Source organism: Elephas maximus, chromosome 5 (genome assembly GCF_024166365.1).
Source record: "Elephas maximus indicus isolate mEleMax1 chromosome 5, mEleMax1 primary haplotype, whole genome shotgun sequence".
NCBI classification, from domain to species: Eukaryota; Metazoa; Chordata; class Mammalia; order Proboscidea; family Elephantidae; genus Elephas; species Elephas maximus.
The window spans coordinates 28,932,967-28,945,706 of NC_064823.1; the positions used below are offsets into that span (position 1 = coordinate 28,932,967).

The 12,740-nt window shown below is 40.5% G+C and overlaps 1 protein-coding gene across 1 annotated transcript in view; it reads right to left on the reverse strand.

Annotated features, from left to right (window-relative positions):
• Positions 1 to 12,740, reverse strand: part of LOC126077511 (rho GTPase-activating protein 20-like) — a 147,213-nt gene that overhangs the window by 102,400 nt on the left and 32,073 nt on the right. The window contains exons 12-14 of the mRNA XM_049887052.1: positions 10,699 to 10,808; positions 8,473 to 8,662; positions 7,029 to 7,126 (exon numbers count right to left, since the gene is read on the reverse strand). Of these exons, the coding sequence (XP_049743009.1) occupies positions 7,029 to 7,126; positions 8,473 to 8,662; positions 10,699 to 10,808 (398 nt within the window). The remainder of the gene's footprint in view (positions 1 to 7,028; positions 7,127 to 8,472; positions 8,663 to 10,698; positions 10,809 to 12,740) is intronic.

The window sequence follows — 12,740 nt, forward strand, 5'->3', positions numbered from 1 at the left end:
TGATGCAGAAAATGCATCTGACGAAGTCCAATACCCATTCGTGATAAAAACTCTCAGCAAAATAAGAATAGAAGGGAAATTCCTCAACATAATAAAGAGCATTTATACAAAGCCAATAGCCAACATCATCCTATATGGAGAGATTCTGAAAGCATTTCCCATGAGAGCAGGAACCAGACTAGGATGCCCCTTATCCGCAATCTTATTCAACATTGTGCTAGAGGGTCTAGCCGGGGTAATTAGGCTAAATAAAGAAATAAATGGCATCCAGATTGGTAAGGTAGAAGAAAAAGTATATCTATTTGCAGAAGATATGATCTTATACACAGAAAACCCTAGAGTCCTCAAAAAAACACTGGAACTAATACAAGAGCTTGGCAGAGTATCAGGATACAAGGTAAACATACAAGGATCAATTGGATTCCACTACACCAACAAAAAGAACATCGAAGAGGAAATCACCAAATCAATACCATTTACAGTAGCCCCCAAGAAGATAAAATACTTAGGAAAAAACCTTGCCAGAGATGCAAAGGACTTATACAAAGAAAACTTCTAGACACTACTGCAAGAAACCAAAAGAGATCTACGTAAGCAGGAAAACATACCTTGCTCAGGGATAGGAAGACTTAACATTGTAAAAATGTCTATTATACCAAAAGCCATCGATACATACAATGCAATTCTCATCCAAATTCCAATGACATTTTTTAATGAGATGGAGAAACAAATCACCAACTTCACATGGAAGGGCAAGAGACTCCAGATAAGTAAAGCATTACTGAAAAAGAAGAACAACGTGGGAGGCCTGATTTTAGAAGCTATTATACCACCACAGTAGTCAAAACACCTGCTACTGGTATAACAACAGATACATAGACCAATGGAACAGAGTTGAGAATCCAGACATAAATCTATCCACATATGAGCAAATGATATTTGACAAAGGCCCAAAGTCAGTTAATTGGGGAAAAGACAGTCTTTTTAACAAATGGTGCTGGCATAACTGGATATCCACGTGCAAAACAATGAAACAAGACCCATACCTCACACCATGCACAAAAATATACTCAAAATGGATCAAATACCTAAACATAAAATCTAAAATGATAATGATCATGGAAGAAAAAATAGGGACAACGTTAGGAGCCCTAATACCTGGCAGAAACAGTATACAAAACAAGAATAAAAATGCAGAAGAAAAACCAGATAACTGGGAGTTCCTAAAAATCAAACACCTATGCTCATCCAAAGACTTCACCAAAAGAGCAAAAAGACTACCTAGAGACTGGGAAAAAGTTTTTAGCTATGACATTTCCGATCTGTGCCTGCTAAAACCTACATGATTCTGCTAAAACTCAACCACAAATAGACAAATAACCATATGAAAAAATGGGCAAAGGCTATGAACAGGCACTTCACTAAAGAAGAGATTCAGGCTGCTATCAGATACATGAGGAAAGGCTCACGATCGTTAGCCATTAGAGAAATGCAAATCAAAACTACAGCGAGATTCCGTCTCACTTCAACAAAGCTGGCATTGATCCAAAAAAGACATACTAATAAATGCTGGAGAGGTTGTGGAGAGACGGAACACTGATACATTGCAGGTGGGAATGTAAAATGGTACCAACACTTTGGAAATGGATTTGGCACTTAAAAAACTAGAGATTGAACTACCATATGATCCAGCAATCCCACTCCTTGGAATATATCCTAGAGAAATAAGAGCCTTTACTCGAACAGATATATGTACACTCATGTTCATTGCAGCACTGTTTACAATAGCAAAAAGTTGGAAGCAACCAAGGTGCTCATCAGCAGATGAATGGATAAATAAATTATGGTATATTCACACAATGGAATACTACGCATCGATAAAGAACAATGATGAATCTATGAAACGTTTCATAACATGGAGAAATCTAGAAGACATTATGCTGAGTGAAATTAGTTGCAAAAGGACAAACAGTGTATAAGAGCACTATCATAAGAACTGGGGAAATAGTTTAAACACAGAAGAAAATATTCTTTGATGGTTGGGGGGGAGGAAGGGAGGTAGAGGGGTTTTCACTAATTATGTAGTAGATATGCTTTATTTTAGGTGAAGGGAAAGATAATACACAATACAGGAGAGGTCAACACAACTGGACTAAACCAAAAGCAAAGAAGTTTCCAGAATAAACTGAATGCTTCAAAGGCCAGAGTAGCAGGGGCGAGGGTTTGCGGACCATGGTTTCAGGGGATATCTAAACCAATTGGCATAATAAAACCTATTAAGTAAACATTCTGCATCCCATTTTGGAGAGTTGTGTTTGAGGTGTTAAACGTTAGCAAGTGGCCATCTAAGATGCATCAATTGGTCTCAACCCACCTGGAACAAGGAAGAATGAAGAACACCAAAGACACAAGGTAATGATGAACCTAAGAGACAGGAAGGACCACATAAACCAGAGACTACATCAGCCTGGTGGCATAGTGGTTAAGCACTACAGCTGCTAACCAAAGAGTCAGCAGTTCGAATCTGCCAGGTGCTCCTTGGAAACTCTATGAGGCAGTTCTACTCTGTCCTATAGGGTCACCATGAGTCAGAATCGACTCGACGGCACTGGGTTTGGCTTTGGTTTTTACATCAGCCTGAGAGCAGAACTAGATGCTACCCAGCCACAACCGATGACTGCCTTGACAGGGAACAGAAGAGAGAACACCTGAGGGAGCAGGAGAGCAGTGGGATGCAGACCCCAAATTCTCAGAAAAAGACCAGAGTCAGACTGGGACTAGAAGGCCATGGTTCCTAGACCTTCTGTTAGCCCAAGACAGGAACCATTCCCAAAGTGAACTCTTCAGATAGGGATGGGACTGGAGTATGGGATGGAAAATGATAGTGGTGAAGAACGAGCTTCTTGGATCAAGTAGACACATGAGACTATGTTGGCATCTCTTGTCTGGAGGGGAGATGAGAAGGCAGAGGGGGCCAGAAGCTACCCAAATGGACACAAGAAGAGAGAGTGGAGCGAAGAATTGTGCTATCTCATTAGAGGGAGAGCAGGTAGGTGTGTATAGCAAGGTGTATATAATTTTTATATGAGAGACTGACCTGATTGGTAAACTTTCACTTAAAGAACCATAAAAACTAATTTAAGAAAAAGAAAGAGAATGCGGCTTGAACTACCAAGGATGGGAATGGGGAGGTGGGTCAGGAGAGGTCAAGTCAGAGTTTTTCATTCATTTCACAAAGAATTCACCTATATCCCCCAACATAAAGGTGCCTGCCAACTCAGTGAATCAAAGCTCAGCTCATGTCAGTAAAGAGAAGATTCCAAAGGCTTTCATGACCCCCACCCCACCCCAATCCACTACATTGGAGGAGAGATGAAGACCCATAAGTGGATGAGGAAAAGCAAAAGAGCAGACGAGGCTCCCTCCTAAATCCAAGTTCCTCCAGTTACGATTGGGCTGAGCTGCCAGAGAGGAAGGCCATGAGACTGATAACTTAAACTGGGAGAAGTGGACAGAACTGAACTGGACTGTCTAATATGTGAAAGTAATCAGCTGTGAGATCCGTCCTGCATATCATTAAGGGACTAGAAAGGAAGATTCAGCACAGTCAAAGACAGTAATTGGAAAAAAATAAATAAGTAAAGCAATTCCATAGTTGTACCCCAGTGAATCAGGCTTTTCAATAAACCAGTTGTACACATACAAAAAAATAAAAAAGGGAGATACATTAGGCATAAGTGAGCCACATCTTTCTCCCATGGAGTGGCTAGTGGATTCAGCCCACTTCCCCTTGGGCTACCACCAAATACTTAACCAGTATACCACTAGGACTCTTTAGCAACTATATAGAAACTCAAAAAAAAAAAAGAAAAGTTAGCATTGAGTTGACTCTGAATCTTGGCAAACCCATGTACTTCAGAGTAGAACAAGGCGTAACAGGGATTTCACTCATTGACTTTTCAGGGATTTCAATCGTTGACTTTTCAGAAGTAGACAGCATGCCTTTCTTCTGAGGCACCTTTGGATAGACTCAAACTTCCAAACCTTTCAGGTAGCAGCCAAGCATGGTAGCTATTTTTACCACTCAGGGACTCCATAAAACAACTAGACTGAGTGAATTAGTTCTACATATATCAATATGGAGAAAACATGTTAAGGTTTAAAAGAAAAGCTGCAGAATTATAAAAATTTGTGTAGGTTACTGATTCATTGAATAATACTTTGTTGTTGTTACACTATGCACAACAGAAGAAAACACTGCCCTGTCTGCACTATCCTCACAATTGTTGTTATGCTTGAGTCCATTGTTGTGGCCACTGTGTCAATCCATCCCTTCTCCAGGGACTGATCCCTTCTGATGACAAGTCCAAAGACCAAGTCTCACCATCCTTGCTTCTAAGGAGCATACTGGCTGTATTTCTTCCAAGACAGATTTGTTTGTTCTTTTGGCAGCCCTTGGTATATTCAATAATACTTTATTTACTTACATATGCAAACATAGGTATGTTGTGGATATTTATGTAATAAAAACTATCTAAACTTTTTATTTATTAAAAAACGTTGTGAAGCCATTTGAGGGCTTAGGATCATAATCTCAGGGGACAACCTAGCCACTTGGTAGGACACAGCTCATAAAGATAATGTTCTACATCCCAGGTTGGTGAGTAGCATTTGGGGCCTTAAAAGCTTGTGAGCGGCCATCTAAGATACAAATCCTGATCTCTTCCGGTCTGGAGCAAAGGAGAGTGAAAGAAACCAAAGACTCAAGAAGGAAATTAATCCATAGGAACCATCTCCCACACAAACCACAGCCTTTGCTACCATAAGACCAGAAGAACTAGATGGTGCCCACCTACCACTATCAACCATTTTGATCGGGGACACAATAGATGGTTCCAGAGAGAATGAAAAAAAAAAGAGGAACAAAACTCAAATTCCTAGAAAAAGATCAGACCTACTGGACTGGTAGAGACTAGAGGAACCCTGAGACTATTGCCTTGGGATGCCTTTTAAACTTGGAACTCAAACTATTCCCAGAGGTCACCTAGCAGCCAAAGACTGAGTGGATCATAGCAATAAATAATGTCGCCAGTGAACATTGTGCTACTCTAACCAACCACCTAAATGAAACCTAACAGTTAATATTTACTCTAGACCAAGGATGAGAAGGTAAGGAGGGTCAAGGAGCTAGATTACTGGAAACACAACAACCAAAACGGAAATAATGAGAATGCTGACACATTCTGAGAAGTATAGCCAATGTCATTGAATAATATGTATAAAAAAAAATTTTTTTTTGTTTTTTTTTGTATAGACATTGTTAAATGAGGACCTAATTCCTATGTAAATTTTCTCCAGAATCACAATATTTTTAAAAATGCTGTGAAGCATATGAAAAATATTAGCATTTTTAAATCTTTCTTTTAAGATATAAAATAAGACACATATGCTTGAAATTTCTTTTTTCCTATCCCATCCCCTTCCTTCTTTCACAGAGATAATCATTATCCTGAGGTTTTTTTCTGTCCTCATTAGTTGTACACCTTTACATTTTGGAAAAAAATCCCATAAAATACAAATTCAGCAAAGCCCTACAAACATTTTGGAAAACACAACAGCTCTCAGTGGTGTCTTATAGATAGGAGTGATATGCAAGAGTCCAGTAGGATTACGGATGTTCTAATCTTTAGGGACTCAGAAAATGGTGACAGGTGGTTGGTCCACGTCAGAAGGGGCCTGGGCAGAATCCCGCAGTTGTGACTTTCTATAAATCACTGTAACTCTTATCGGCTTGGATTCAAGAGGCTGCTCCGTTGTCACTTCTGAATGAAAAAAAAAAAAGTTGTCTTGGCATAAACATTTTCTCAGATACTAGACTCATCTCAGTTCCTGATAAAATGGACTTTCTTAAAGATTTCCTCAAAGCGCTGAGATAAATAACGTACAACCAAGAAATAGCAAAAATATGAAGGGACGCATGATACATGATACTGGCTCTGAATCTAAAATCCACCTTGTAAAATGGGCTGTTGGCAGTTAGCTATGATGTCCAGGTGTTATTGAGACAATTCTGACTCACGGCGACCCCATGTGTTGCAGAACACAACTGTGCTCCATAGGGTTTTCATGGTGGTGACCTTTTGGAAGGAGATCGCCAGGCCTTTCTTCCAAGGCATCTCTGAGCAGGTTTGAACTGCCAACTTTTCGGTTAGTAGCAGGGCACTTAATTGTTTGCACCACCCAGGGGCCCCTTAGCTATGATTAGCTCGACTCAAATAATGCTAGCTACTGAGTCTGGCCTCAGAGAAATCTCTACTAGTCTATTGTTGTCTTTTTTACAAATTTACTTGACATCATTATCTTATTTAATCCTCACAAATATCCTAAGATTTAGATACCATTTTTATCTGAATTTTAGAGATTAAGAATTTGAGGCTGAGATGGAAAAACTGGCCACGGATGACAGAACTGGTAACAGTGGGGCAGGGGTTCACACTCTGAAAAGGCTGTTTGACATCAAGTCCTTTTTTCTCAATGATGCTGGTTCTTTTCAAACTGTTTCAAAGAGCACTGGATCCCTGAGGTACCTCAGGGACACTGAGCAAGAAAAGGGGGAGAAATAAAACAGGCAGTGCTCTTGGCCCCTCACTTTGGTTTCAACCAGAGCGCATCTGTTAGATCTATCAGGGTTCCATTTAAAGTTTTGTTTGAAAAAGTCTCCAGACCACTGTATCCTACCATGCTCTGTCCTGATGCTGTTACAAGCTGCACTAGCAACTTGTTGACATCGTGGACTTGGTCTTTTCTCTGATCTCACAACAGCGTGCTCTCTCCCCCTATCCATGAGCCACCCTTCTGGAGAAGCAGTGAGAAGACCCCGAGGCCCAGCTTCATTGTCCTGGGTCGTGCTGTGGGCTCCAGGGCAGTTGCTGTCTCGGCGTCACCCACGACTCCTACCAGGCTCACTCTCTCTTAGAAAAGCCATTAAATTATTCACAGTACCTGAAGCCTTCTCTGAACAATCACACCTCATTGTTGTGATCATTGAACTTTCCTCCAAGAGGGAAGTGATGTCTTTTCCAAATATGTTCAAGCAATTTTTGATAACAAATTGTACAAGAGAAATCTGGAACACAAAATGGCAAAAATGTTTTGTTTTTTTTAATATGACAAAGTTATAAATCACATTTCATATAGGCACCCTGAATCTAACCAAAATGTGAAAGAATTCTGAGACAAATTCAGAGTTGATGTGAAAGCAAATAAACTAGTTTTCTCTAAGAAACTGTGATACTTTCAAGAGTAGTTTGGGCAAAGACGTTAAAAATGCACTTAATCAGTGAAATAAACATGAAATTTGTGTCCCTGGCTTAATGGTTAATACTTTTATACCAATGGCTACACAGTTAACATTCAGATAATTTTTAAATTACCCACATATGGTGTTGGGGGTAAAGATGTTATTCAATTTATAAAGCATCCGATACATGAAAATTCATGAAATTCACTTCTTAAGTGAAGAAGTATCTGAAGCGTGAGAAGTGGAATTTCTCTGTGGGCTGCCCGTGAAGGAATGGGGCAGTGGGGTAGAAAAATTTGTCTGTCTGTCTAACTGCTGTCCTTCCCCAAGCATTGTCTTGCCTTAGGCTTGCTCTGTGGGGGTGCTAGGGGGAAATTGTGATCTTATTAGGCACCCTGCTGCTCCCTTAGGATGTTCTGGAATCTTTTACTACTAGTTTCTTCACCCCAATAGCAGACATAAAAGGGCAGCCAAGTATTTCTGAGTGGGCCAGTGCTGGCAGAAGTCTAGTGTGTGTGGAAACAAGGGTACTCATATTGCCTGGCCCCCTGGGATGTGCATGGGCACAACTGCAAGCAATGCCTAGATGAGCTGGGTGCTGTCAGAACTACCAATGTTTAGATGAGGGGGCTGGCTTGGAGACTTTGCCCAAGGTTACACATCCAGCAATGGTAAGGTTGAGAGTTGAAGCTTGGCTTGTCTAACTTCAAAGCCCAGGTTTTTTCTATCATATCACACCACTTTTTTATCTCTCTATGGTTTGGTCAGAGCCCTGGTGGCACACTGGTTAAAGAGCACGCTGCTAACCGAAACGTCAGCACTTCAAATTCACCAGCCACTCCTTGGAAACCCTATGGGGCAGTTCTACTCTTTCCTATAGGGTTGCTGTTAAGTCGGAATCCACTTGATGGCAATGGGTTTTGGTTTATGGTTCAGTCAGTCTTATATTTAGTGTCCTGAATGGGAAAGAAGTGACTCAGCTGCTCTCAATTTCCCACTTAACGACCCACCTTCCCATACCCCACCATGATAAGACAAATGACTCTGCCATCCCAGAAGAGTAGGATTAAAGTGTATACTTTTAAAAAATGGTGCTTTAGATAACAACCTGATTTTCAAGTTCGAAGTGAGGACTCAGGCCCCAAAGGCATAAAAAGGAGAAATAGGATTACCTTTTTTGTCAATTCATTTTCCAGTCCTGGGCTGCAGGAAGTAGAAGACCAAAGGATGCTTGGGGCGATACAGACTGATAAATTATATGCAGTCATCTGATTCGATGCAGAATGTTGTTCAATGTTGTATAAAGCCCCAAAAAGGTATCGCAGGAGAACAACATTGGCTTTTGGAAGTTGGTCTAAAAGCCTTGAAATACAGAAAAACACACTCTTAAGTCATTTCTTTAAGAATTTGTAAATAAGGAGAGAGACAAGACATTTTTTTTGTCCACAATGTCCATAACCCAGTGAAAACCGTAAAAGAATGTAGAACTCTGTCTCTTAAAAAATGCTGCCTGCAATATTTCCCAGAAACCACTACCATGTGTTTAACAACAATAAAAAAAAAACCAAAACCTGTTGCTGTCGAGTCTATTCCAACTCATATCGACCCTATAAGACAGAGCAGAACCCCTTCATAGCATTTCCAAGGAGCACCTGGTGGATTCGAACTGCCGACCCTTTGGTTAACAGCTATGGCACTCAGCCACTATGCCACAGGGTTTCAGAGTTTCACTTGGACTAATCTCATTAATGCAGAATTTAATATAAATTTAGTACACACAAACCCCATAACATTCCAGAATGTGCTCAATTAACACAAAAGTTACTGATGAAATTAAACAGCAATTGCATTGAAAATACTCCCTTTATTTCCAAGGTAACAATGAAAACACGCCGCCTGATGATAAAAGTTCCAATCTTATCTACTAAGACGTATAAGTACGTTCTGAGATCTGCTCTGCTCGGCAGCATCCAAGGTCAATTTTATTCCAAATCAATCTCAATGGTACCACTTTCTTCTACAAGTTTACAAGAGTATAATTGTCAATGTTCTAATATTTGTGATTGATGTTTTTTTTTTTCTAATCATGCATTGGAACTGTTTCTCAGTTCATATTCAGAGTTTTACTTTTTTTTTTATACCAAGATGCTGCAACTAGGAGAAAATATGGTCACCAAAACGGCACCAGCAACAGGGAGCCCAGCTCTGAGTACTACGGACTGATGATACACCCTTAAAGTAGTGTGAAGTACACAGGTTTTATACTAGCAGCAGCAACAAGCTACGGGATGTGATACTTGGTGTACCGAGCGGTCTCCTCTAAAGCGTAACACGAGTGCAGTTGGTAACATGCACAACAGAGAGCTATAGGACTTGGTGCTCACTGTACTCAAATGGTCTTCTCTAAACTATAAGAGAAATAGAGGTGGTATTTTGTTCCATCGCCTTGTTTTTTGGTGACTTTCACGCTGTTCCTTAGTTTCTAACTCTTCAATGCCAATACTATGTTCTATTGCTAAAAGGGGGTTCACCAAAAGTATTGTGAAGGCGATAATTCATAACATTTGCAAGTCGCGAAAAAAGAATTGTTCTCAACAGGCATATACACATACTACATGCTATTGGAATTCTAGGGTTTTTCATAGAAGGAAAGCTTAGGAAATGGAGTTACTGAGTACTTTTTTCCTATTCTGTTATGTTGCACATAGCATTCATGATGAGTCCTGCCAGAAATTTCTACTTGCATGGCCATAGACCTGGAATTCTTTGTGATCATTTCTTGACTTTGCAATCTGAGCTTCTGTTTTCTCTGAGTCTCGTAGGAAGCTAATTATCACTCCACCATGTTCCCCCAGAACTTCTGAGTGTCCCTTTTATAGCACTGATGACACTTCAGTTTATCTACTTCTCTCCTCCACCAGCCTCTGAGTTTCTTCAGGTGAGGGATTAGGTCCTTCACCTCTGTGTGCCCAGAGACTAGCAGAGTTGCAGGCATGAATGCATACAGAAATGCTTCATTAAATTTACTTCCTGAGCATAACAAGACTTTCTAGTTAGTTAAAAGTTTGAGAAATTTAAATAATAACGCTGTTAGAGTTGGCCTCTACCACCTCTCTTGGACTAACAGATTTCATCTCCTATTAATTTCAAATATTCAGAAGGTGACAATGGTCAACGGTCCCCTATTAGTAAGGTGAGGAGAAAAACAGTAACTTGGTGACAGCAGCAACGTAGACATCTACTTTTAAACTGGCCTCCATGGATGTGACCACATGAAACCCTTTGGCAGTGGTCCTTATTTAGTAGGCAAAGTTGTACAATAGAAGCTCTTTTTCCTGAGAGTGTGTTGGTTGTATTTTTGAGGCATGGCCAGAGCTGGGTAATGACTGCATCATTACCTCTGGATTCCAGTTATTTTCTCCTCCTCATTCCCTTCATCAATAACAGTAAGCCATTGATAATACAGACCAGAGGAAAATACACTTTCCTGGATGTTTCTAAAAAAATCCTAAAATAGATGAAAAATAATATTATTCTTAGGGCAAACGTGTATTAGACAAATGATAGAGATCACATTTAGTTGAAAAATTCAGTTTGGTCCCCACTTCCTTCATAGCCACCCACACTGTGACATCCACAGAACTCGGCTCCACCTCTTTGCTGACTTGCACACCCATAAGCAGGTGCTTGGATTTTCTCCAACTAAAACTAGTGGCATCAAAGCAGAGTCTGGGCTGTGATGGGAATAAAGGTAAAGCCCCTTTCTATCTTCTGAAATCTGCTTATGTACAGTTTAGCCAACTGGTACAAATTACAAGGCCTGGTGATAAACATCCTAAATCCTATTATTTTCTTCAAAAGAGATACATACACATTTTGATGATCTATTTCAGCCATGGTGTTCTTAATTCCTGGCAAGAAAAGTTCTGAAACAAACACCACACACACAAATATAGGCACACACTCACACACACATAAAACAGGAGTAGGTCTTCTGACTTGAGATATATGTGCTTCTTGGAAAAACCTCCTCTCATAAAAGCTTCCTTTTTCATCTCTTTAAGGGTTTTTGTTGTTTCCGTGCACCCCTGAGTGGATTCAGACTCATCATAGTGACCCCATGTGACAGAAGAGAACTGCCTGGTAGGGTTTCCTAGGCTGTAATCTTTATGGGAGCAGATCGCCAGGCCTTTTCTCCCAAGGAGAGGCTGGTGGTTCAAACCACTGACCTTTCCGTTAGGAGCTGAGTGCTTCATGATTGTGCCACCAGGGCTCCTCGCCTTAATTGGAAAGGTGGGATAGGATATCATATTTTCTGGGGGTTTAGTTTCTTTGGGAATAAAATGTTCCAAAACAGAAAGAAATGATCAAAATTTAGATACAGCAAAACTTCAGGCCTCTGAGTACTAGAGCCACAGGCATGCACAGGCCAGCTTCCTAAGTGGTGACCTGGAATATCTGTCTTAATATCATACAGTTGGGCCTATTAAAATTTATTAAGCTTAATTTTAGTGTGATAACAAGGGGAAAACGTCAGATCACCTTGCTAGCTTCCAAGTCACATCTTTCTGCCAGTGGTCTCACTAAATAAATAGGTCGAACACTCACCCAACACCCCCACAACAACAACAACAACAAAACATTGTCTTTGAGTCTATTCTGACTCATAGTGACCATATAGGACACAGAAGAACTGCTCCACAGGGTTTCCAAGGAGCAGCTGGTGGATTCTAACTGCCAATCTTTATGGTTAGCAGTCAAAACACGCCTTAGCTCTTAACCACTGTGCCAGGAGACTTTTCTTAATAGCAGCTACTACAGGAAATGCCTCAGGGCAACTATCATGATCACAATCTGGAAATCATTCACTCTTTCTTATATTTACTGAGGTCCTGTGTGTGTCAGGCTCTGCTTTGCGTTCTGAGGACTTAGCTGTGAAGAAAACGGACAAAGTCAGTTTCCCAAGTCCCTCCCACCCTCCACTCATTAGAGCAATGGTGACCTTGCTTCCTCTGCATCCTTCCAACAGGGCACTGCCTGAACAGAAGCATGTCCCTTCTTCCATTAACAGTGCCCTGTAAGGATCCCAAGGAGACCAAACACCGAACTCACAAAATAACAATAGGGCAAAAATTCAGCTTAGGCTGTTGGTACATGCAGAATTCTGCATACTGTCTTGGTGGAAGTCTCACAGTAAGGGGCCAAAGCCTTTTGATCTGGGGGCTGGCTAATTTATGCTAACCTACGTGTTAAAAGCTAGTGGACAGGAGGGTGTTACAGAAAAGCAGGTACACACTAGTGATAGAATATTTGTTGCTATATATTTTCATATGGACCAAGACACAGGTTTGCAAGAAACGTCCATTTACTGATGCATATATGATGTCCCCTTTACCAAGACAGATTTGGTTGTAAATAAACTCATGAAGTAATATTAAAT